Source organism: Amblyomma maculatum, chromosome 1 (genome assembly GCF_055883805.1).
Source record: "Amblyomma maculatum isolate TAMU_Amacu chromosome 1, ASM5588380v1, whole genome shotgun sequence".
Classification (NCBI taxonomy): domain Eukaryota; kingdom Metazoa; phylum Arthropoda; class Arachnida; order Ixodida; family Ixodidae; genus Amblyomma; species Amblyomma maculatum.
The window spans coordinates 234,720,519-234,746,986 of NC_139344.1; the positions used below are offsets into that span (position 1 = coordinate 234,720,519).

General features: G+C 46.9%; 1 protein-coding gene across 1 annotated transcript in view; it reads right to left on the bottom strand.

The window, feature by feature from the left end:
• Positions 1-26,468, bottom strand: part of LOC146205917 (protein APCDD1-like) — a 214,952-nt gene that overhangs the window by 61,225 nt on the left and 127,259 nt on the right. Inside the window, exons 3-5 of the mRNA XM_084590583.1 lie at positions 22,722-22,985; positions 20,831-20,981; positions 14,403-14,552 (exon numbers count right to left, since the gene is read on the bottom strand). Of these exons, the coding sequence (XP_084446709.1) occupies positions 14,403-14,552; positions 20,831-20,981; positions 22,722-22,985 (565 nt within the window). The remainder of the gene's footprint in view (positions 1-14,402; positions 14,553-20,830; positions 20,982-22,721; positions 22,986-26,468) is intronic.

Sequence of the window (26,468 nt, forward strand, 5' to 3'; positions counted from 1 at the left end):
ACGTTTTTTTTTTTTTTTTTTTTTTTTTTTTTTTGTCAGGTGAGTGCATCATCTTTGGGCAGACAAAAGAAAGTAAAAACTGAAGAAAATGACGCAGGGAAGGCCCGACGTGGCTCTTTCTCTCTCTCTCAGGCACGTCGAAAACCCCCAGTAACCCCCAATTCGCCGAAATCTTCTTGAATGAAAGTGGTTTTTTGGCTCTTTCAATCTACATTCCACTGTTCACCTGTGCTGCACAAGTGACCTGGCCCTGATTGGCCGCCGTGTTGGGTGACGTCACGAGACCACATGACACGGTCAAGAAGCAGGAGCTGCCAACTCAGGTAGCTCCTTTGAGATGGGAGTCGAACCCTCCGGGACCCTTGGATTCTAAATCAGACACGCTACTCCTTATTGGCCACGCAGGAAATTTCGTAAGGCTTGGTTGAAGCGGGGCATTTTTATCGACTGTACATGGGGTCATCTGGGCCCGTAATGTGTTACCTTACGGCTGTGTGGTAATAAGTTCGTGTGAGTTAAGGGACTTGGGGCGCCTTGCGTTTCGCTTGTATCGAAATGCGGCTGTAGCGGCCTAAGTTGAATCCGCGTCCTTGGGCGCGGATGCGAACGACCTAACCACTGAGCGTACGCATCGAAGCGTGGGTATTTAGTGGCCAAAATAACCAACCGTATACAAGGGGCGGAACCGAAGGTGCCGGAATCAGTTGCGCTGCCTCGAACGACAACGCGGGATAAAGCGAGCGGACTCCTGTATGACTCTCTAGGGGGCAGTACAACTGTGGTGGCACACTCTCGACGGACTGTGAGACTTTCGTCTTGCGAAGGAAAAAAGAAAAAAGTGCAGGAATGAAAGTAAGATGTTCTCGCAACGGGCTTGTCACTTTCAGAGGCACTGATTGGCAAAACGAGCGCGTTTTACAGAAATGCACTTGTATTTACTTGTCGCTTCGCAGCTACTTAAAGTTTGGCGCAAAACACATTATTGTTCGTCTATTATTGTTAATTTATTTCCTGTCCGTTTCCTGATCTCTCTGCTACGTACGAGGTTGAGAATATGGACAACATCGAAGTTATGTCCCCAAAGAGTGTTTAATTTGTGGCGCCTTATATATAAAGAGGCCATAGGCGCCCGCTTCTAATCACCGCACCATACCACCTGCGGCCTCGAGTTATCTATATCATAAACATTTCAAAGTTGAATTGATTGTCTTCCTTCTAGCTTCAAACCCGTCGGAAGCCCGCCTGTTTATCTCGCATTTATTGCCTAGAACTTAGTCATAACCTCCTTCTCTTGAAGCACTCAAACATGGCCATGATTCGGCGCTTTCCTTCCTTCCTTCCTTTCTTCTTCTTGTTTTTTTTTTCTTTTTTTGCGCCGCCGATTATTAGCAGAACATGATTTACACGCTTCAGAGAGCAAACGAGCGGGCATGTTTCAGACGGCGGGTACAGCTCGACAGTTTAGAACAGCAGGCATAGTGTACTTGCATAGCTTGGCATCACCGCGGGTAGACTTCAATGGACATTTTCGTGGCGTGCCTGCTGCGACGTTGGTATCTGGGGCACCGCCTCGCGTAGGACAGCGCTACGAGATAACGACGCGTACACGCAGTCTGCAGCAGCGAGGAACATTCGACACCGCGCTCGTCGGACTGCCGAAAGAGCACCTCAGACAAGCGGACGAAAGTTCTCCACGCGCTCAATGCGAGAGCGGAACGAGCGCGCGTGGCGCACGACGTTCGCGCAACCGCCCGCGTATCAGGCCCGACGGCCTCGCGGTGCTAATTCACTCAGAGCGCACGGAGCGCTGCTAGCAGTCACTGTAAATTGCCCATTAGCACTTAGGCGGGCAAAGAGTGAATCAAGAGCCACCAGAGAAAAGTAGGAAGGAAGGGGGGACTCCGTCAAGGCGCACGATTAATGGCCCTGCCCGCCGTCTCTGGCGCGTGCCGACGGTGGCCTCTCGCTTATGCGGCCGCCTAAAGGGGCCCACGGGAGAACGCGATTCGCGTCTCACCGGATCCGGAGCGCCGCCGCGGCCTCATGCTCTTCGCCAAGACGCGCCGCTGCTGCAGCCCCGGGCCCCAGAGCGGGCCTGTTTGCGCGCTCCGCTTGCGCCACTGACGGACGAGAGCGAGGAGCCCGCGGTGACCGCTGCCGACCCCAGATAGGCACGCCTTCTTGCCTTTATAGGATGGGCGCGCGAAATTTCCAGCAAGCCATCATGATTCAGACGCCGCGAGATGCGACGCTCTCGAGCGAGCGCTCGCGTCTCTGTGCAGGTTGGCGAAATCGTCCCTGTGCCCCGTATATCGTCATGCATGTTGCTGTTTTTGGAATGGGTGAGCGTCACTGCTGTTTTGCTGAAAATGTAGTGAGAGATGTGCTCGTAATAAACTTTAAAACTACAACGGAGGAAGCCTCTTTATTGAAACACAGTCTGAAACACATTAGTACATCATGTACATTTTGGGATAATCATGTCGTCGTGCGCCGGGTGCCAGCACCTCACTTGCCTTGTTCCTTCAAAAGACGGTGTTCACATTGTGAGTTAATTGCATTCAGAGATCCCAAATACTTAGCCCTGTTGCCTAGATGCATTAGCGTGGAGAAGTTGCATACTGGCGCGGCAGCTTTCATCTGCGTGCTGCACAAAGACCACTGATTTTTCTCAGACACGCGTATTCTCTATGCTTGGCCTGAACCACGGAGGGCATGCTGGCTGCTACGCCATTTGCGACATTAGTACAGCGGTGTACAAAAAGGTATAACATTTTCATTTTTTTTTTGAATAATTTTAAAATAATAAAAAAGGAAATAATTGTTATTTCTCAACATGTTTAAATGAAATCATGTCATCTCCGTCAACCAGGAGGTGTTGGAAATGCGACTGCTAGGCTTGAGTTCGCTTTTCCACTTCCATGTCCACTTCCCATTGTCTTAATTTTACGTTTGTTCTAATTTATAAATAACTTGAAGTCACTTTCAAGTCAAATGTTCTGCTAGTGCATGTATCACTAAAAATTATCCTGATGAGCGGGCCTAGTGAGAGAAGCGCGTGACGTCACTGATAATGTTCAAATGGCAGTTACCCTCAGCCACTATTTACAGGATGAAACGCCATTACTATATTGCAATGCATTTCAGAATAGCACCGTCGGCGCGAAAGATTTGAACGGACATAAGTTCAAAGATGGTTCGGTTTTTCGATCTTCACCGGGACACACCAAATTGACAAACTAAGCTGTCAAGAGAGACAATGTTCGCACGAACCGAAAAAAAAAAAAAAAGCTTGAAAAAGCTCTCGATTGTCGGATAGGAATATTTCCGAAATATTTCCCAAGATTGGTACTATGTTCTATAGTGAATCCATGGACTAAAAAGTCAAGTGTCATGTGCAGAGCGAAACAACTAGAACAAACCTCAAAATCTGCAGCATTTGTGAAGAGAATCGTGATTTCAGGATGATGTAGAGAATGAACACCATAGTGTGGATAGGTTAACAATAGCATTTCTTATACGGATAAACTTTTGTTAGACGGGTAGAAGTCCTTGTTGAGTTGGAATGATGGAAGTTTAAATGGACTAATTTTCTTCGTTACACACAGAAGCGGTGCCATGGCTTTCCTATTGTATCCAAACTACATATCAAAATTCATAAATAAGGATATGAATCCCTTCTGCCAGTATATGATCTGGGCGTGCAAAGCCCATAAGCCTCCCTCAGAACTCTTGCCTGATCCCTCTAAAGAAGCTTGGGACAAGCTAAGGTCCAGCGATGACCCTGGCATTCAGTTCAAGGCCGTCGAATGGGTCGGCGTTGCCAAAAGTCTCCACGGCCTGCAGCACGCTAGCTGACTTACCCTATTTCTCCCACTTATTGTGAATAAAGTTTTATCAGCCTTAGCCTATCTTGAAGTTTATCTCCTTCACAGAATTCGAGGGGTAATGATAGACGTTTATCACAGAATCGTTTGGAAGCTTATGCTCCCATAAACACGCAAGAATCTGGATTTGGCTTTTTGTTTCAACCGAACTACGATCTGAAGCGCTCTTCTACGCTTGTGAAAAGTGGCAGAAGGAAAGAAGGGTAAACGTTATGGGGCGGTGAGGCCGGTCTACTGAGATTTGTTTTTATTTTTATTGAAAATCTTGAATAGGCTTCGCGCAGAGTCCGAAGGACAAAAAACAAATCTAACAGTGCTGAGGAGAAATTCGACCAGCTGCTGCAAGAGTCGAACAATGACTGAACGTTCATTGAAAGCTTCCCGCACTTCATCCCTCGGCGAGGTCAAGCTGTGATCGACGGCAAAGACTTGCATGCGACGTATTGACGGCGTTAGTCTAGTGGGAACTAGTGGGAATAATCAAGTTTCAAATTCATGCTTAAGTTCGCAAAAACGTTAGAGATCACTCGGCCACTCGCATTGGAGAAATGCGAAAGCACTGACGCCTCCTCCTCACTCGCCGAGAGCAAGGCAACGACTGGCGCAATTCACGCCGAAGCGGAAGCGACGCGCACGCCGGCACATCATGTTCTGCTAGGCTACGCCAGGGCATCATTGGCGGCGGAAATTTTTAATCGCGCCACCACTCTCGCCGCCACCCTCTCCCATGACATCACACTACGCTAAGATACGCCTTGGCGTCACCGGCGGCAGATTTCTGTTTACTGCGTCATCGCTCTCCCAATCGCGCCGCCTTCCTCTCTTATGACGTCACGTTATTGATAGGATATGCCATGGCGTCAGCGGTGGCGCAAATTGTTTATCGCACCACCACTCTCGCTGCCGTGCGTGTGTGTGTGTGTGAACAACTTTTATTTCCACCAGAATGGAGGTTCCCTACTCCCCGCCCCGGCACGCAGGCCTAGGGGAAGGGGGCCGGCACCTCCGCGATTGGAGGCAGGCAAAGCGGTCTTGGTTCCTTGCGACATCTTCCGCCAGGCGGATGGTTTGCTTCTGCAGAGTTGGGTCCTCGCTCCGCAGAAGAGTTTCCCAGGCTTCTACCATCCATTTTTGTCTTAGCCCCTGGGGAGCTAGCGCATTCCCAAATTACGTGGTTGAGGGTCCTTCTCTCCCTTCAGCTTACATTTATCGTCCTGTCTCTCATCTTTCTGGACGTGGTAGGCAAATAGAGGGTGTATGTAATCCTCTACTTGTAGACGCCACCACACAGTCGCCTCTTTGTTGCTCAGACGCTTATCCGGTGGTAGCACCAGCTTTCTACTTTATCTATAATTTTCGACTATTTCTGTGTAATTTAATAGGCGTTCGTCCATGTTCTGGCAATTGGGCGGCACCACGCGGTTACCCGGAAGTAGAGAGCTCGGGCTAACACGTGTGCCGCCTCGTTAGCAGGAACAAACGCGTGCGCTGGAGTCCATATTAAGCTAACTGTTGGTCAAATATTTAGGGGAATCCCCCAAGGTGGAGTAGATTTGTAATAAGGGAGTAATTACTCATTGCATCCACCCAAGAGCAGCCATACGGCTACAAAGGAAAGTTATACAGCTTTCTTAGAAACTTCGTAGTTAAAGAAAAATTCGTCCTGATCCGGATCAGGACGAATTTTTCTTTAACTACTAAGTTTCTGAGAAAGCTGTATAGCTTTCCTTTGTAGCCGTATGGCTGCGCTTGGGTGGATGCAATGAGTAATTACTCCCTTATTACAAACCTACTCCACCTTGGGGGATTCCCCTAAATATTTGACCAACACCATTCCCACTTCGAGTTATAGATCAATTCGCTCTCGCCCTACCATCTGATCTGCTGACCGTCCTGGTTAGTTGAGTCGGTAGAGCGACTGCCCCGGAAAGGCGGTGGTGCCGGGTGCAATTCCCGGATCAGGACGAATTTTTCTTTAACTACGAAGTTTCTGAGAAAGCTGTATAGCTTTCCTTTGTAGCCGTATGGCTGCCCTTGGGTGGATGCAATGAGTAATTACTCTCTTATTACTAAGGTAACTTCTCTATTCAGCTGTTTTTCGGTCAGGATTTTCACCGCTTCCGGCGCGATCCTACCCTTCAGTGGCGTAGCCAGAAATTTTGTTCAGGGGGGGGGGGGGGGGGGGGGGGGCTCACGTTGCAGCGCGTCCTCCTCCATATAGAATTTGTCGATGGATCAAATATGATTAATTCCAGCCAATAGCCAATAGCCATTGTGTATTAGGTGCTGCAAACGAATTCTTGAATGCCACGCAGTACGCACTGCCAAGACAAATGTAAAATATTAACTTTATTATAAAAGAACATATATGTATGTGACAAACATTGTGGCAGAAAATGCTTCCCTGATTCTGTCTGTTGAATAAGTACAGAAAATATTAAACGAAATCTAGAACTATATCAGTTCGAAACCAGCAAAGCAGTGCATATCGCTGATATGAAAACTTAAAGGCCAAGAAATGAACACTTTGACGGGAAATGCTTTATTGAATCTGTCATCCAAGACGCTTGTTTACATTTTTGTACACGTCCAACGGCCAATGACGCTGTCCTTTTTTCCATTTCGATGCCTTTTGGTCGCGGTCGCTCACCGGCGTTCGCAAGATGCGTAGGGCGGCGTAGAGCGGTGTAGGAAAAAAAACGAGGTGCAATAAAAAAACCAAAACGCTCCTGGGCCAATGTTCAGCTCCTTCTCTTCGGCGCGTAGGAAGAAGCGTGAAAACGAAAAAAAAAACAACCACAAACAAAAAGCGCAACCACGGAGAGAGCATAGTGTACGGGGAGAAGGGCGAGGGAGTACCACTAAGAGCTGCTACAGTACGGTGAGGATTCGCAGAAGGCACGAGAAAAAGAAAGCCCCAAAAGAGAGACACAGGGATTTTGAGGAAGCGGGGAGTCGAAGGCGAGGGAAATACCGCCTTTGAAACACTGAGCAGGAATGGAAACCTGTCTTGTTTCGTCGTCCACCCCACCTCCGCGGCCGGCGCGAGTTGACGCGACGAGCCCGCTCGCTATCTAAACGCCCTAGAAACTTAGTGCTCGGAAATGGTTCCTGGCTTTACGTGACTCCGTCTGCATGGGCGTTGCTACGAAATGTAGCCCCCAAGTTCGTAATGTTCATGCCGAAATGTATTTTCGAACGAACCGGAAAAAGATATTGTAGACAAAACCCAGAATGCTTTCGAGCGCCGGTAGTTGTTTTGGTCGGCGGTGCATGACAGCACGAAAACATTTGAGGGGGGGGGGCTGAAACCCCATAAGCCCCCCTGGCTACGCGCCTGCTACCCTTTGCGTAATTGTAGATGGCTGTTTTGTTCTCGCTAATTATAAATTTTGCTTCCGTTCCTACGCAAGCGAGCGCTATTGCAACTTCTTAGAGCTCGGGCTAACATGTGAGCCGCCTCGTTACCAGGAACAAACGCGTGCGCTGGAGTCCATATTAAGCTAACTTTTCTATTCAGCTGTTTTTCGGTCAGGTTTTTCACCGCTTCCGGTGCGATCCTACCCTTTGCGTAATTGTAGATGGCTGTTTTGTTCTCGCTAATTATAAATTTTGCTTCCGTTCCCGCGCAAGCGAGCGCTATTGCAAATTCTTAGAGCTCGGGCTAACACGTGAGCCGCCTCGTTCCCAGGAACAAACGCGTGCGCATGGAGTCCATAATAAGCTAACTTTTCTATTCAGCTGTTTTTCGGTTAGGATTTTCACCGCTTCCGGTGCGATACTGCCCTTTGCGTAATTGTAGATGGCTGTTTTGTTGTCGCTAGTTACGAATTTTGCTTCCGTTCCCACGCAAGCGAGCGCTATTGCAACTTCTTCAGCTATTTCGGAGTAGCGGCTTCTGATAGTGACTGCCGATACTGGGGCACCTCTGCTGTCGACTATCGAGGCTACCGCCGCACTCGACTTCCCATTCGCCGCATAGTACGTATGCAACTGCATCACTGTCCAGTGGCTCGAAGCGCTTTTTGAGTGCTTCTGCTCTTTTTTGCCACCTTTCCGCGTTGTATACGGGGTGCACGTTTTGAGGAAGGGGGGAGATAGGTTATCTCGGTATATCTGTGGGATGCTCGACTTTTGTTGCATCCGTCAGGCCTACCATATTTAAAATGGCTCTTCCTGTAGTTGTTTGGCTTAGCTTTTCGAGTTGCGACACTCTGACTGCCTCTGCTGTTTCTTCCCACGTGTTATGTACCCCCATAGTGAGGAGCTTCTCCGTGGATGTACTCATTGGTAGGCCTAAGGCCCTCTTTATGCATCGTCTAATGAGTGCTTCTAACTTACTTTTTTTTTGTTACTCTGCTCTGAGGTTAAATATGGCGTAGAGTAGCTTATGCGGCGTATCACATATGCCTGCATAAGTTTGATCAAGCTTCTTTCTTTCAAGCCTCGGCCCTTCAATGTTATTCTCCTGAATATACCTAAGACTTGTGTGGCTTATAGCCTTCCAATTTCTTTAGTATCCCGTCATTGTATCCGTTCCCTTGAATGTATAGCCCTAGGATTCGTATTTGGCCAGCCTTTGGTACAGACATTCCTTCCACTTTGATATCGAATTCTCCGATTTGCTTGCACCTCGACGATTTTGGGTTGTAGACTGGTAGTTCTAATTTCTGTGGTGAGCACGAAAGCCCCTACTAGCCGCGTAGTCCACTACTGTGTCTGCCGCTGCCTGCAGTCGTAGTCGTCTCTCTATGCTAGCATCACTCCCCTGGTTTATGCAGAGATTAATGTCGTCCGCGTGCATGCTAAATTTGAGCCCCTCGATGTTTGTTAGCGCTTTTGGGAGACCCAGCTCATCGCCACGTTGAAGAGGAATGGGGAGAGGACCAATCCCTGCTGTGTGCCCCTGCTTCCTAGCTGCAATGTGGGAGACCCAATGTCTTGGAATTTAATGCAGGCTGTTCTGTCAGTTAAGAAGTCTCTTATGTAGTTATATGTTCTGCATCCCCACTCTGACCTCCTGGAGACCGCTGAGAATCGCCTAATGCCTGGCGTTGTCGAAGGCTTTCGTTAAGTCTAGTCCCAAGACAAAATTACTTGGCGTCCCTGGATCGTGTTTTAGTCGGAGCATCAGGTCCTGCGTGCTCAAGCGCCTGGTCGGAAACCAACCATCTTGTGCGGCCACAGGTTGTATTGCTCCATGAAACGCGTTAGTCTGGTTTGGATCACGTGTTCCATTAATTTCCCAACACACGAGGTTAAGGAAATGGGTCTTGGGTTTTCCAGTTTGGGGGGCTTTGCCCGATTTTGGTATTAGGATTACGTTTGCCGCTTTCCATTGCTAGGGTAGCTCTCTTTAGGTCCAGATTTCCTGCATGTACTCTGTTAGGGCTAGCTCTTATGGAGTCATAATCTAGGTTCATCAGGTTTTTGTTGGTGACTCCGTCGGGTCCCGGGGCTGATTTGACTTTGTGTTAAATGTTTCGCTCTGAACTTTGCTTCTGTGATAGGCCCGTCAAGTTCCTTGCTAGCGGCTCCACTGTACCCTGGGAAGGCTCTCGCTGCCGCTCTCTGCCATGATGTCACGTTGTTGCTAGGATGCATTATGACGCCAGTGGCGGAGGTCTCTATGGCAACCGCGTTAGCATGACGGCACCGCAAGCGCACCCCTTTGTTGAGATGTTTTTCGGCAAATTTTGTCTTACCAATCTTTATAAATTCATGTTAATTAATCAGTTTCTTATTTATTCCCACCCTTTATTCGTCTTGCTTGTGGTTTTCTGCCACAAATTTAATGACTTCCGATTTAGTCTGAAGGCACTAGCGGTTTTGCACGTCCTCTCGCAATATCGGCACCCGTGGCTACTTCTATGTTTAATTCACTTTTTGCCTCTAATTAATTAACTAATCACTCCAGAGCGAGCAAATTTGGTAGTTTGCAAGAATTTGTGGCCCTATATCTCATACAATTATTCTTTTTCTCCTAGCTCTTCAATGAACAAAACAAACGTGCCGACAAGTTTTGAGTACACTTTCTGTGACACATAGTCAAGTAATGCTTTCGCAGTAATAAAAACGCATGTTTCCGCCGATGCCTTCACAGAGTGCAGAAAGCAGTTATTCAATAAATTTGCTGTGGGAAACAGTTTTGCCCTGCTATGAAGACAAATATTAGTTGCAATTCACTCTAAAAACAAAACAAAAAAAAGCACTAACAGGGATAGTGAGGTTAGTCCTTTTGGGGACCAAATGCAAGGGGTTAAACACTTAGTCTCCAAAGGGCAAACTGGAGGAGAAGGAACGGTTGCTCCTTGCAGGGTGCTCCCCAAGAGATTAACAATTGGTCCTCGAAAATGATCCTAAGGAGAGCACATGTTGCTCCCTTAAAGACTAACAGTTGACCCTAAGAAATGATCTCTGGGAGTGCAACTATTACTCCCTCGGGATTAACTGTTTATCCTCAGAAATGATTTTTGGGAGAGCAAATATTACTGCCTGAAGATTAACTGTTGATCCATATGAAAGGAGTGACTATTAAACCCCTGTTACAAACTTTTTATCCACAGACTGGTCACCCTCGGCCGCTGCGGGCATGCTAGCTTCGGTCGACTGAGCCGCAATTACCGGTGCATGAATGCATTATAAGCTTCAGTTTGGAAACATTTTATTTATCTCAATTACCCTCTTGGCCCAGTCGGCAATGTAGAAGGGATGAGGACTGGACGCAAAGAAAAATAAAAGGAAGAGAGGGAAGAACAGGGGCACATTACATTGTAAGTCATGAAGCCAAATGATGTTGACAATGCAGAAATCCCGATATGAAATGCTAACAATAGCAAGAAAAACAAAGGTTACGCCCATAAGTAGCAAATTATTTGATACCAGAAGCACAAAACAATTGGAATTAAAAAAATAAAAGGAAAACATCAATGAAGCTTAGCTGTAGCATACCGTCAGCATCATCAATAAAAGCAAAAAAGTAAGCAGACATGAAGTTCTGTACAACTACTAACATCGCCTTCAAGCAGAGGAACACAACCTGCCCTTCAAGGGCGTGTGGCTCAAATTATTTATTGAGAATCAACCTTTGTTGCACAGTACTTATAGCTTTCTTGTGAAGTCGGAAAGCACCAGTGTACCAGGCAGGCAGTTCCATTCCGATGCGGTTTCAACTGCAAAGTAATATATATATATATATATATATATATATATTGCCACGTGCTTCGGGGCGTCAGAAAGGAAGAAGAAGCTGGGGAGAAGAAGAAGAAACACGAGCACACACCACTGTGGCATTTGTATATATATATATATATATATATATATATATATATATATATATATATATATATATATATATATACCGTCCTTCGTCCTTCTTCAAGGAAGAATTGAGAATGAATTCTTCCAGTGCAGAAAGACGGCCTACCGTTCGAAACTGTTGGAATAAAATAGATAATCGGGAAAGTTGTGTGACATCCTGTTTGAATTTAACTCTGGCCCATTAGTAACAAGCAAACCATGTCTCTCTCTCTCTCTCTCTATATATATATATATATATATATATATATATGTGTGTGTGTGTGTGTGTGTGTGTGTGTGTGTGTGTGTGTGTGTGTGTGTGTGTGTGTGTGTGTGTGTGTGTGTGTGTGTGTGTGTGTGTGTGTGTGTGTGTGTGTGTGTGTGCGTGTGTGTGTGTGTGTGTGTGTGTGTGTGTGTGTGTGTGTGTGTGTGTGTGTGTGTGTGTGTGTGTGTGTGTGTGTGTGTGTGTGTGTGTGTGTGTGTGTGTGTGTGTGTGTGTGTGTGTGTGTGTGTGTGTGTGTAAATTATCAAGATGTGATGAGACATGTCAGTGGCGTGATAAGTAAATTTTTCAAGGTTAGATTACTGCCACAAATAAAAAAAAACACAAACGGGGGATCTTCCACGTCTTTCATGAGTGTTACGCTCTATAAACGACCATAATCCCCGAGCATAAAATGTTGCACATAGCTTTTTGTGCCATGCGCACAAGTTACGATGGCTTAAGGCTGCTGCACAGAAACACAAGTGAAAACATGCACGTCCTCTATTATGTGCTAACGAATGCCAGCAAAAAGCTTTATGTAGCCATGTGATTACCGCTACGAGTGCACGCCAGCCACACATGAATGAGCGTCCGCTCGAAGCAGTGCACGTCCCATTGCGCTTGTACAACACTCCAAGTAGTCTAGAGAAAGTTCACACCAAGCATAGTAAACATGCAGTATACCTACCGCAAAAAGGTAGACATGGTTCGCGACTGATGTCGCTGCACTTCCGTGACGCACCGAGCGTCGATATCGGCGTCGAGATCGTTCCTCCAAAGCGCAAAACAAAATGGCGCGGCGACACAAACAAGCGAACCGCCGCCTGAAAGAGGCGCCAAGATGGCCAATGGCCAAGGAGCAGCGGCTGCAACTGCTTCGCAAGCAAGACAGCAGTGTCGGTAAGGGGAAGGTCATGTGACTACTCCGACCTATTCCGACCGGCAGTGATTTCATGCCCGCTCATTCCGCGACGCTGAAAGAGGCATTTGTCCTATGGGAAAAATCGGCCAATTTCGTCGCTGAACGTGTTTTTCTAGTGAAAACCACTCCCATATCGCCTTTGTTGTGTCTCGCCTGGTTTGGTTATGCTTCATCGCACAAAATGCTTGCAGGAGGAGAGCAGACGCGCATCGGGGCACCCTAGCCCTGGGCCGATCAGGATCATGCTCACTATAATGAGTAATTGTGATTCTACGAATCTCTCGCCACAGGACACAATAATAGGCAGTTGTGCTCCCATTGTCGCCCTCGCCAATTCGCGGGCGAAAGGCGCATCGGAGTGCAATTACCTATTGTATAGTGTGCATGGTCTTGCATAGGCCAAGGCTCCCCTGCCTTTCACATGCTGGTATGTTTGCAGCATGCGAAAGCGTGCATCCTATATAGGATGCACGTTTTTTCATCGACCCAGAAACACGTGTGCTCTGTACCAGAAACGCGCACCTCAAGAGGCACGGGAAGAGAGAGGAGGAGAACGGGGATCAAATGAACAGTTGGTTTTCTCGTTCCTCCTTTCCTTAGTCTTTTTCAAGGTAAGGCTAAGCATAAATCCTCAAAATTCGCACACGGCACGCTTCTAGCCGCAGTTGCTCCTCTCGCGGAATAACGGCTCGATTTGGGAACCAACGTGTATGTTACTCCCCTCTTCAGCCGGTGTTTTTTTCCTAGAGTGTTGTGCAAAAACTCTTTGCACAAACTCTTATGTTGTCTCCCCATCGGGCTTATATACTCGATCTTAATTGCGGTAAACGAAAGCTAGAGTCGAAGAACTTAAATAGCGTACACATTTTGCTCACTGCTGAGTAAGAAAAGCTGCAACTGATGAGTAAGTGCATGTATTCTGATTGCCCACGGAAGCCGCTGTATTAGCGGCCCAAGCGCCTCATGGAAGCAGTTTTAAGGCTCGCAGTGGAACAATGTTAGCGCCTCCTGGGCACTGCAGGTTTCCTACATCGAGGCTCTCTTCTTGCCCGTCTGGTACTCGTTCTTCACCTTTCTAATTTTTAAACTTCCACAAGGGTGACACGGACACTGTATCGCCTTGCCTACGCGGCCATGTATTTTGCTTTTAGTATACTAGTGGCATGCTCTTCCTGCACAGGTGGGCTTACCTAAATTACTGTCCAGACGAGCTTTGCACCGCAGAAGTCAAACTTGTTGAACATTCGTCCTAAATCGCCAAAGAGATTTTATGCGATTTTTGCGGGCAGCGACGGAACTTGACAGCTCAAAATTCGGCGCATGCTGAACGGGTGGCAGCACTATGCCTCCGACGGTCGGTAATTTCAGTACACCAATTTGATCGTAGCTTATATAGAGAGTCAACACCTGTCAGAGTGAGGGAAATGCGGTAAATGTTTCCTTAAAAGCGTGCCTGTCATGTTGTCCGGTTAATTTGATACCTGATCCATTGTGTTAGCCACCAGAGACAGTCTTGTCAGCCAGACGACGGCTATAGAAAAATGTGTAAGCTTCATTTGGGGCTCAGAAGTCAAGAGATCTTAGGCCAAGTATGCGTTCCTGCATTAAATGCGACAGCACGCCTCCGACAGCTGATTACGCAGCTCGCAATCAAAACCCCATCATATATGCTAACCTCCAGTCAGCCAGACGTATGCCATGGCCGTATTAAAAAAAAAAAAAAAAAAAAAAAGCCTGGTTTTGCTTGGTGGGGCGACGGCATACTCCTTTTGTCTGTTATAGCTTTCTCAGACGTCACGCACAGCAGGAGTGCGATCACATGTGCCTCAAAACTTAATCATTATACTCACCGCCGGATAGCTTATGATCGACGATTTTAGAAGCATGTGTTTATTTGTTTGCCCTGTGCGACAGCAGAAGCTCAGACGCCCGTTCTTTTGATCCAGCTTAGCATTTTACTGTCTCGAGCGAAAGCAGTGCGCGTCCCATCGAATGCGAGCGTCCCTTTGGGCGCGGTTATGAAACTTACGCTTGCTTCGAGCAGTGGCGGCTGGTACGAGGTGGGCCGGTACGAGAGCCGCTTTCGTACGTCACTGTGGATGTCGCCCAGGTACAGCTCGGCGGCGGGTGCGTCGGACTGGCGCCGGTTGGGCAGAGGGCCCTGGTGCACGATCCGAATCTGCACGCGCCGCACAGAGAAACAAGTTGGTACGAGAGGAGCGACAGCTAAGCGCCCACTGCTTATTTTCTCGGAAACGAGACAGCGCACGTACTGGCCCGGGGACTTACACATCGGGATACCAGTGTGGTCTCGTCGATCAAAGAGCCCTTTCAGAGCGAAGAGTTGAAAACATGCCATGATACTCTAAATCATTACAGATTAGAACGGCAGACATTGCCTCAAGCGGACAATATTCTAAGCAGAAAAGAAGAGGTTATATGGAGAAAGTTGCAGGCAGGGTTTTTTCCCAACCCACTCGCACTAAGCAGATGGCATCCGGTTATACAGGACTCGCGGTGCAAACACTGTAACGAAATTGCAGGTATGATACACATGGTGTGGACATGCCCTAGATACAACGAACCAGACAGGAGTTTGGAGTCCTGGGAGGCTTTAATGGTCAGCCAAAACAAAGACGCCCAAACAAAAATCATCCATCTGGCCCCGGACACCGCTGAATCCCAAGGGATTCCAGCCTGCTGAAATGGGTGTAATCTTTTCCTTGAAGGGTGTTAATAAAGTTATTCATCATCGAAGTCGACGCCACGCTGCGGCGCTGCTGCGAACTAGGCTGAGAAGGATCGGCAGCACGTGGAACCGTTTCCTTTGTGAGTGCTTTATCGGCACATTCGCATATCGTTGTCATGATTTCTTATGGAAATATTGGTGATTTTGATGCTACCAACACCACACTGCGGCCCCACCGCGATCCCGGTGACGGAGAACTCGCTCGGCATATCCTCCCTGCGTGCTGCACCTTCAAGTGGTCCCCGGAGCGTCTTGGCAAAAACAAACATTAGTGGGATGAAATTCGCGCGGATTATCATTTTAATGCCTTCCACTGCCATCCTTCCGAAGGGAAGGCGACCATCTCTGTGTGCAGAAACTGCGAACTGGCGAGCCAATCACAGCATCGATGGCTGTGTGTTCGCGGAAATTTCAGAGAGATGACCTCTTCCTTCCAAGTAAGTACTCGGTGCAATTATAGCTTTGGTTCCTTTTAATTGAACGTATACGGTGATAGTCGCGGTTAACAGCTGCAATTACGGCCGTAATGCAAAATTGCGCCTCGTCGTAACCCATGCTTCAATTAGCGAACCGGTATCCTGTTTCCTTTTTCCTCTCTACATTTCATAGTTTCCTACTGACACTTTGCTAAACACCTTTTTTCGCAATATAAAACATCAAACTGAAAAGACCAGAGCTGCGAGAGGTGACCGCATTTGAGAAAAGACAGGTCGAGTTATCTCGCCGGCAAGGGGTACGTTTACACGCTAGATCCGGTGACAAATTACGCTACATTCGTGTTATGCTTGGGGATTGGATTACCGCCAAATGAAAGCAGGAGCCCGCGTCTACTGTTCAACGCCATCGCGCGCCTCCGAGAGCATGCCCCGAGTCGATGTATTGAGTACCCGCCACAACGTATACAGTCATGATCAGGCTTATCTCGATGCGCTCGAGATATGCTCTGCAGAACAAACAAAGCGGACGTTGCACCAGGTGCTCAAAATTCATGGTCAGTGTTTACGTCCAAGTGATATTTCATAGAAATAAAAGCGAAAAACGAGCGCATTGTCTTAAACATAGCTACGATTTCTCCCGCAGCACACCACCGCTTCAACGCTCTCAACAAGTCTGCTCACGAATGCACTCCACCTGAGAGAACGTTGTTTGCTTTACTGGCCACACGCGAATCCCGGCCTCGGCGGCAGCTTTCCGCTGGAGGCGAAAAGCAAGGAGCCCGTCTGCTGAGCGACGTCAGTGCACGTTAAAGAACCCCAGGTGGTCGAAATTTCCGGAGTCCTCCACTACGGCGTCTCTCATAGCCTGAGTTGCTTTGTGACGTTAAACCCCACAAACCAAACCAGCAAATGGCAGAGGGTGGTGGTGGCGAAAACGTTAATTAAAAATAGAGAGTTACATGGAGGTTGCTCTGGGGTCAGGCTTAGTGCCCTTGCCCTCACAAACACTAGGTGGAGGGGACCCCAGTGGCTTCCGCTTCCGCTATTGCTAATTTGACCAACGCCTTTCGGGCTTTCAGGTCGGAGCAGGCGAGTAGGGTCGCCTCCCAGTCCTTCTGGGTGGGGTTTGGGTTAGGTGCATAGGCAGGGTTTGAGGGGCACGCCCACACCATGTGGAAGAGGTCCGAGGACATTTCCCCACAGTACGGACACTCCCCGGAGAAGGCACTGTCAAAGTGTTCAAGTGACGCCGGGCACATCATGGTGTTCGTAAGGAGGCGAAGAAACACGCGTTCCTCCGCTCTCGTTAACCCTTTACACGGGTGGGGGTAAAGATTGTGTCTGTTTTGGTACAGTTGTGTAATTTGTCTGAAAGTCTAGGCAGGTGTGAATTATTCTACTGAGAGAGCGTAAGCTTGCCGAGTTGAAATCCTATAGCAGCCGGCTGTGGAACGTGAAACTATCGTGAACCGTCTATAGCTTTGAGCATTATGTAATGGTTCCGCAAACCTTTGTTAACTTGCGGCAATGTGGCATCAAACCCGAAACATGGTCGCATTTTTGTGAGTTCTTCCGACGCGCAGACAGTCAGCGCTGGCGATCTTGACATCGCATGTGGGCGACAATCGCGAGCGAATCCGCTTGCGCAGCGGGCGTTTGCAGACAGAGGCGAATATCTCAGTTTCTCATCGGTTCTTTGCTTTACACCTACTAACAAAAAAAGGGGTTATTTGACACTGGAAGCGGATCCTAAGTGAAACAGAGTCAATTGTGTCGTGTAGTCAAGGAAACATGTTACGCCGCACGGTTGATCGTAGAAGGAGTCCTCCGTATGGTGGCCATCTTGGGCTCGTATGTGGTGCCGCCTATATTTGGTGAAAATCGGCAATATTACAAAAAAAAAAACATATTATTTCTACAGCAACCTTACATGTCGCAACAGCATGTACACCGTCTGGTACCGTCTTGTGTACTTGACTGTAGCAGTTTGTGGAACTGGGCCAAAGTCAATGAATATGTTTAGCAAAAAAGAAAAAAAAAATACATGCGTATGGACAAATGATGGACGGGCAACAGGCAAATGTTGACTATTGTCTGTTCGTAAACAAACAAAAAATACCACCACGAGGAATGCAACTGCGCATACACCGTTACAAACCACTGAGCACCACAAAGCATCGAACTTACCAATCAGCATGGCTTAGCAACCAAGCATATGCCTGGTATATTTTGTTTTATTTTCATCTTTATTCTTGTTTGCAGCTGATTAACGTACATTAGGACTCAACTTTATTGGGGCAGTTACGCCTCGTGAAGCAGCCAGGTCGGCAACAGCAACGTAGCCCAAGGTGCGCTTGCTCACGAAAGAGATCGACTAATTGGATTTAGGCTGCCAGAGTAGCTCCTAAGAAATACGTCGTAGCGCCTCATAGCCCTCCATAGTGGGGAGCTCCAGGTCAATTCAATCTTGCTGAGTTCTATTATTATTGGCACCGATAGGTAAATTGTACATACCTAGTACATTGCGTTCATTGAAACGCTTAGTCGCAGTCAGGATCCTCATGCTCAGCCGCAGAATGCTCTGGCCACTGAGCCGTCGCGGCGGGTGTTGTTATCGAAATCCTTTATTCTCGAAAAGAGAAGGCAGATGGATATACAGAAAGGTATAGTGCCCTTATAGCAGGGCCCCAGCGGCCATTTCCGCCGTCATTGCCTGGGAGATCATTAGATCGCGGCGGGCTCCCACGAATAAAAGTGAGAACACTGACTTCAGCAGCAGTAAACGTTCACGTCACTGCATGAACTTTTACTCTGTTGAGCGCACAAGGTGGTGCTACTAGCCACGGCACGAAGACATGACCGAAATGCTCTCTGACTCAATAATCCAACAAGGTGAGTTGTTGAGCGAGTTGGTGACGATGTTCCATATCTACAGCTTGATAAACAGGACAGGATAAGAAACATGTCTGTTCAGTGTTTTAAAGTACCTTAATCTAATGGCCTTAACGCACGACGTGCCAGAAAATGATTGTGTTAAGTTTTTACATCCGTCGCTTCACTTCAACTCATCCCGTGTTTGTTGGACGTTTGAGTCCTGTGGTCAAAAACCAATTCTTCTATATAGATTCGGCCATCCAAAGCCCGTAACAAGAGCCATTGTTCATTCAGTGTTTTACAATGTTGTAAAAAAAGACATGTGAGCACAGACTGGGCCTCAGCTTTAACAACCAAGTAAGTAGCCTGACACAGGCCGGTTACCCTGTCGACGTTCAGACTTCTGTGACAGAAAAAGTACAGAGAAGAGTAAAATCTGAGATGAAAGGCGAAAAACACACCAGCAGAAAATAAGAGAAAGTTGTTGTGCCATATATGCATTAGATACCCGTAACCTGAAAAAGATTGGCAAGCATGCCGGAGTCGACGTCTTTTTGGCCCCTAACCGACTGTCCAGACTGGTCAGGAAAGTTAATTCGGCAAACGATAAACCGCGTGGCTACAAAAAAGGCGGGCCAAAAAATTTGTAAAGTGCCAGGAAGGGGTGATCTATTACCTGCCGCTATCATGTGGGAAGACCAGACAGGCCGATGTCTTAACGAAATATTAAAGGAGCATGATTATAACGTCATGCATGTCCCTATCACCGGTCAGCCAAGCACTGCAGCAGCTGCAAAAAAGGTGACGAAGACAATGATAGGAGTGCCTGCTAGCCTCTGTACAATGAACGTTTAGTAATAGGAAGGCATCGTGACCAGTTCACAAGGAAGGTGGTGAAAGCCCAAATGACAGCCAGGCTCTCGAAAGATTGTATAAGCGCATCATCTGTGGCTCTGTCAAAAAAAAAAAAAAAAGAAATAGCTTATCCCAAATGCGAATGTTGACGCGTCCCTGTAGGAGTGTGTCTTCTGTTTACTCATGTTACGTATGCCTTGATTTCCATCTCCGCTATCTAGTGTGGTGTATATACCGGCTGGACAGGCAATAAAAAAAAAAAAATCAGTTGTCAGACAGCGCTGTGTTTGTCGTTATATGTTTCTTCCCTTGTCCTGTTTATCTCGCTGTAGATATGGAAGTGATCAATAATCCACCCTTCTTTCGATTATATACGCTGCTCAGGAAAGTCATAGAACCGTTTGTGTAAATATATGTACAAGATGGCTGCATTGAGACCTATAGACGCGTTAGATTCACAGCGAGGTTTGGGGGGAAATTTTTTCTTTATCTCTGCTGGGAATTTGATAAGGTAGTTAGTGGTAGCTGAGCGCATAGCGTAATAGCTACGGACAAAGATCACTTGTGTTACCATTAGAGAGCGGCAATGCTGAAGTGCCGCAAAAAGCTTTGAAGTGCAGCCTGGTTGTAAAACGCATATTGTTCCCTCTTGTAATTGAACAGAAATTCGGAACCATACTTCTTACTGAAAAGTCACACTATGCTGTTGACAGCTATAGAGTTGATGAAAAGTGCGTGTAAACTATCCCTGCACTAATGTTTGGTGATGAAGTTTGCGCGCGCTGACCACTACCCGCCACAATGTCGCAAATGCCATGTCTTTCAGCGTGAGCGTAAGGCCGTGGTTCCTTAGCTGACGATGGTGCGGCACTGAGATTCGAGTGCACGTTAAAGAATATCAGGTGTTAAAGACTATTGCAGAGTCCCCCACTACGATATGCTTAGCAACGCACAGCGCTGATAGGGCATGCAGAAATGCACCCGTCAGAGCGACAGACGTGAATGAGACTGAAGCAGAACACAGCAGAACAAAAACGAGAGCATTGGTGAAAAACCGAGGAAGGATTTTTTTTTTAGGTAGACTAATTTATGTTCCTAATTAGTTGGCCGAATTGTGGCAAGGAACACATATCGACCTGGTGCAGTCTTCATAGCGGTGCTCTCATTTTTCGTGCTTCACATGCGCCATATGCGACCACGCTATAATATAGAGGGCAAATGATGCATTTTGCATGTTTTTTCGTAGACTACTGCGGTAAAGGACATTCGTGACAATTTTTATTGCTCGTGCGTTGCTGACATAGATACCTTGTGTAGGACTTTGAGCTTGAAATCACTCAAATATGATGCAATATTTAAAGAACCCGAAAATTACCTTCACAGCACCTAACATTAGTGGACGCGCCCAGTTGTTAGAAAGCGCTTGTGTCGTCTTCTGTTCTTTTGTCCTGTGTTTCGCGCTGCTTTAAGATAGATTGTAAATACAAACGGAGTCAGGTGATACCCACAGCTGGTGATACAGGGGCTGATGAAGGGACGTACCAACTGTAGCTCGTTGAGGGTGAACTGCAGGCCGCCCGTGCAGACGAAGTCCTCAATGAGCGGCTTGTCGGCAGTGCGGCCTTCCACAAAGCTGACGAGACGGTATTTCAAATACGTTTCCCAGGGCCGCTTCACTTCACCCGGACATGACCTATAACGTGGCAAAAAGATTCGGTGGAAAAGAATTCTGTCAGAACTTGGTTGCATTCAGAAGGTCTCGCATAGCTCAAACTTTACCCATAAAATATGGATCAACGATTTACGAGCTGAAAATTTCCTTGGAGGCCCCTTAACGAAACAGCAAGTGCGTTTCTATTAATAGTTAAGTATAAACATTGCAATAAGTCACTATTTGACAGTAGTATTGTTAATAGAAGTCTGTCAAAAGCTGCAATTAGCATTTCTAAAGCTTGCAAAACGATCTTCAAAGGTGCGATTGTTCCAGCAAGAAGATGCACGCATCTCCAATCTCCTAAAAATTGCAAATAAATTGCATCTTCCGGTTAATGCACGCTGCCACGGGACTTTGACGCATGTGTGGTCGGTGCTGGGACGCTCTTGCGGCTGCAGTATGGCGCAATATCGGACCTTTGCGTGTTTTCTGTCCAAGTAGGGAAAAAAAATTACCTTCAAAAAACCTTCCTGCTTAAACTGCTCTTTTCGGATTTTTTTTTCCACACTTTGAGATTTGGTTAACAATCTTTTCATCTATTTTTGAAGGTTGGAAAGCTTTTTTTTTTACCGATATTAATCAATTACCGAATAGGAAACGACCGTGCTTATATGTGGTGCCAGCGAACAAGTAGGACTCGCTTAATTTCTCGCTCTCGCAATGTGTTACTTTTTCTTGGCCCCAGTCATACCGAACACCATAGTGCAATGCATGCATCAACAACCGTTGCGATGACTTTCGCCCATTTGCCTAAAAATAAAAACGAGACGCATCCACGAGAAAAAAAAAAAAGTGAATAAAATATAAGAAAATCACACCTTGCCTCTTAGACTTTTAGAATGAAGGAAAAAGGGAAGGGGGCTCACTGGAAAACTGGCGAGGCGCAGTCACATCATTTCAAGAAAAAGTACTGTGAGGGTGAAAACGCGCAAAGGCACGCTAAAAAGAGCGAAAAAAAAAAAAAAAACGACAGTGTGAACGCATAAGTGCTTTGCATTTCACGTGTTTTTCCGGCAAATGGTGCCTTGTCACAATTGCACCATTCACTGCTTAGAGAAGTTCAAAAATAAGGAAAAAGAAATAACGCAGAAGTCCTGGTTTTACTCCACTGGTCACCCTGCCTCTAAACGGTGTGGTAAATATCTGCGAGTACCCATTAATATAGACTCACTAACGCAGAAAGCATGTTTAGTGAATGCCACGAATTTTTTTTTATTTTCTTGCGGTGCTCCCAAAACAGGCGTGTCCTGCTCTGTATTTAGTCAGCCACTCGTATCGACGGACCAGCCCTCGGGAGAGAGCAGAGGCAGCGAGCCTAATCGCCTTACGCGCCTCTAAATGCGCCGTGATCTGCCCTCTCACTCGGATGCCTATGGCGCGTGCATCTGCAAGGGTTATAGAAATTATATGGTTACATTCACGAAAGGTAAGTAAACATAAACACAGCAATGAAAACGAACGTTCGTTACACCCAATAAGTCTGCTTCCGATGCTCACGTGCGATAAAATCAGCGAAAAAAAAAATGCTGACAAGAGTTGGGAGCAGTGTTGTGACCACAAACTAGGACTTCACTTTATTTTCCCCTCATCTAGACCCAAAGTTTAGGTGCTGTAGCACTGACACTTCCGATTCGCCATGCATCACGCGAGCGCTTTCCGAACGCTCTCTCGGACAGCACGATGTCCAAAGATTGCTTGGGTTAGGGAAGCGGAGCGCACCTGTTGACGGCCCTGCTGAGGCGGTCGGCCACCTCGGCAGTGTAGGCGATCACGTTGAGATGCGAGAGCGAGGCCTCGGCTTCGGTCGCACCCGGCACCACCCATGACAGGCTGGACAGTTCGAGTCGCCCCCAGCCGTCTAACGCATATGCCGGAACCGTGCATGAGCTGTCCAGGTAGAAGAACTGTACCATGTGGAACTTCGAGTCGTCGAAGAAGTGGTACTTGCGCAGGATGAACTCGGGCCCCGAGCGCACTTCGCACCTGCACGGAAGAAAAGCTTGGATGCTTACTCGTGCCACGTTGCATCCCTGCATGACGGTACTGTTTTATGCAGTAGGTGCCCTTCTCCTTGCGTTACCCTTAATGGAGCTACCTTAAAGGCGCAATTATTATTATTATTATTATTATTATTATTATTATTATTATTATTATTATTATTATTATTATTATTATTATTATTATTATGATTATTATTATTATTATTATTATTATTATTATTATTATTATTATTATTATTATTATTATTATTATTATTATTATTATTATTATTATTATTATTATTATTATTATTATTATTATTATTATTATTATTATTATTATTATTATTCGAGACTCAAATGTATACTTGTGATGGGACGAATCACACTTACAGCATTTCATCCGTCCCTATAACCGTTGCAAAATCTTATAAATATCTAGGTGTACATCTCACATCAACACTTTCTTGGGTCACCCACATTAGAACCATTTGCTCCGACACTTCACGCACACTTGGCTACCTGAGAAGAAATCTGAAATCTGCATCACCTAACATAAAACAACTCGCGTATGAAACATTTGTGCGGCCAAAATTAGAGTATGCATCATCCATCTGGCACCCATGGCAATCGTATCTCACCATCGAATTGGAATCAATCCAAAATCGTGCAGCCCGGTTCATCACTTCATGCTACTCAAGAGAAGCCAGTGTCACCGCCCTCAAGCAGTCCCTCCGTCTCTCAACACTAGAATCACGCCGAGTCGTTTCCCGCCTATGCTTACTTCATACATTTTATCATAACACAAGATCACGGCACGCTCTATTAACCACCCCACTACGAACGTCCTCCCGGCTAAGTCACGGTAACCCGATAGCACGCATCAGTGGCCACACGTCTGCTTACAACAACTCATTTTTCCCCAACGCAATAGCACTATGGAATTCACTGCCTAACGACATCGCTGCATGCACTGATCACAAAACATTCCGCGAGAAAATAAAAATTCACCTCGCATAGATCTTGATCACTTCTGCGCTCTTTGTAGCGAGTATTGCTTGACATATCTTTAATAAATGATGTATCATTTGCTGGGAAACCCTGATATGACTACAACCCCCTCTATGTTTGTTTCTATGTTTGTTCTTTTTATTGTTATGCACGTTCCCATCATCGCCGTTGTAAACCAATAAGCCCCCCCTTATGTAATGCCTTCGGGCCTTTAAGAGATCAATAAATGAAATGAAATGAAATGGGCGCTACTCTGTTATCCAGGTGAGCTTAGGCCTTTACTACTGAGGTTAGCTTCCAATGAAGCCAATGTATTAGCGTTATGTCTGTGCGAAACACGCTGATCTATTAACGACGTTCGCACTTCCACACGTGGGCGCAGGTGCAGTGCAGCTGTGATAACGTCCGTCAACTTAGGTAATTCATTGATCATGCCAGCGGACGAGTGGCACGTTCCTTGCCAAGCTTAGTGACCCGTCGAACCGAGAACAGCGGTCCCAATGGGCCATTCGGGGAAGAAAAAGAAAGACACGGTGAAAACGGCCTTAAAAGCTATACAGCTTGCAGCATGCTCACTTTCTTACTGGCGCCAGCAAAACAATCAAAGCTGCTTAATTATAACCCTCTTAGTATGCACATCTATATATATTTTTTTTTTACATGCTGCGGTCTAAAGGAAGGCAAGTGACAACAAAAGAAGGAATGCATACAAGTTAACTTGAAAAATATGCGGGTTTGTCTTCCAAAAGCTGTTCAGAACGGCGCTGTCTTCGAGCATATGTTCTCGCTCCCGCGCGGGAGATTCGCGAGGAGCATTTGCTTACAAATTTTTGTGACGGCTGTCATATGTGCACCTTCTTTTCTGACCTGGCCCCCACTGCCCTAGTCGTTCAGCGTGCGAATGGTCGCCCCAACACTGACACGCGAAAACTCATTGAATTGTATAAGGGCTAACATTTCCCTTTTCCAAAGGAAAGAAAGCATTAACAGTCTGCACGGGCGGCTAAATCTGAATTCCCGAAAACTCACTGTAGTTGTTGATTAGTGTTTTGGCAGGAAGAACTTTCCGGTGGAATAACATTAGCTGAGTACACAAGTTGGAGTGCACGAAAGGAGGGCAAACAGAGATATGAGCGAAATGCACAGCGTAAGGACTGAAGCGGCACAAATTAATGAGTTGGCTGATCCGTTATTCCTTGCTTAAGTACGAGGCTGCCATTAGGACCCTAGAGATGCAGCCGTCGTAGTGCAGAGATTAATATAATCCAGCACTAATAACTGGGACGAAGAGATTAAAACGTCGGGTGAATTCTTTCTCTCTCTCTCTCTCTCACTCGCTCGCTCTCTTCCACTGAAGTGCCTTGTTTTCAAGTTATGTCAGAGCGAAAAGTTCGGAACTTGCGGTAATCTTCCGGCCGTGCTCGTTCGGCACGCGCACCAGGTCTGATTAAACAGAGGCGACCAAGCTACCCCCCCCCCCCCCCCCAGCCTCATACGACAGAATATGAAAGGGATCCGAAGAAACTAAATGCACCATTATGCTTCGCATTCGCTATATTACACTTGAAATGATCTTTAGCCCTATAGGAAAGGCGCTTGGGCCGAGCACTACTTTGAAGTATGTACACGGCACGAACGCTTTACGTAATCTTTTTTTTTTTGTGATGGTCAAAAAAGTGCTTAATGCAAATACTTAACGAAAAACAAGGGAAATACTCGCGTTCGACGCATGCATAATAAATGGCGGCGGGGTTAAGAGCGCTTTACGCGTGTGCACGGCTCGATCACTCGCGCAGTAAACAGTATACTCAGGCCGGCAAAAGCAATATGCAGCCACTTACGTCACACAGCGCGGACCGGCATACGAGCAAGCCTATTGCCCTGCTACCGTTTCGTATATCAGGTCACACTTTATTATTTGCTATGTTTTTCTCGGACGCGCATTCCCTCGAAAGGCTCCTTTGCAAGCGGTGACAGAACCCGGGGTGGTAATCAGTAGCAGCAGCTTATTCGCTGGCTCCGCTTGCTTCTTTGCTGGCCTCTTATGTACACCGTATATATATGAACACGCCGAAGGCGCCGCCAGACAGCCTCGAGGGAAGACTGATAAACAAAGCCGCTTCGCACGGTCGTTGGGACGCAGTTCGCCGGCAGAGAAAGTAACACTGTTCATTCAGCTCCGGTGGTCCATGCAGCATTCAGGCGTGCCTTCTGTACATCGGATTCAAAGGCAGGCGCAATGCCAAGAAAATAAGCAGGAGGCAAACGTCGAGCCGTATCACGAACAGCGCGCGCTCGTCGAAGAACTGCCTCTCAACAAGTGTATATAGGAGCCGAGGCAGCGAGGGCCCCGCGCCGGTGACGCTGCCTCCTCGGAGAGGCCGCGCTCTCGATGCCCGCGGAGCGGTTCTTTGGATTCGCTTAAGGTGCTTACGTCGAAATGCTTTCCGGGACGCAGTTAGCTTAGCGTTGTTTT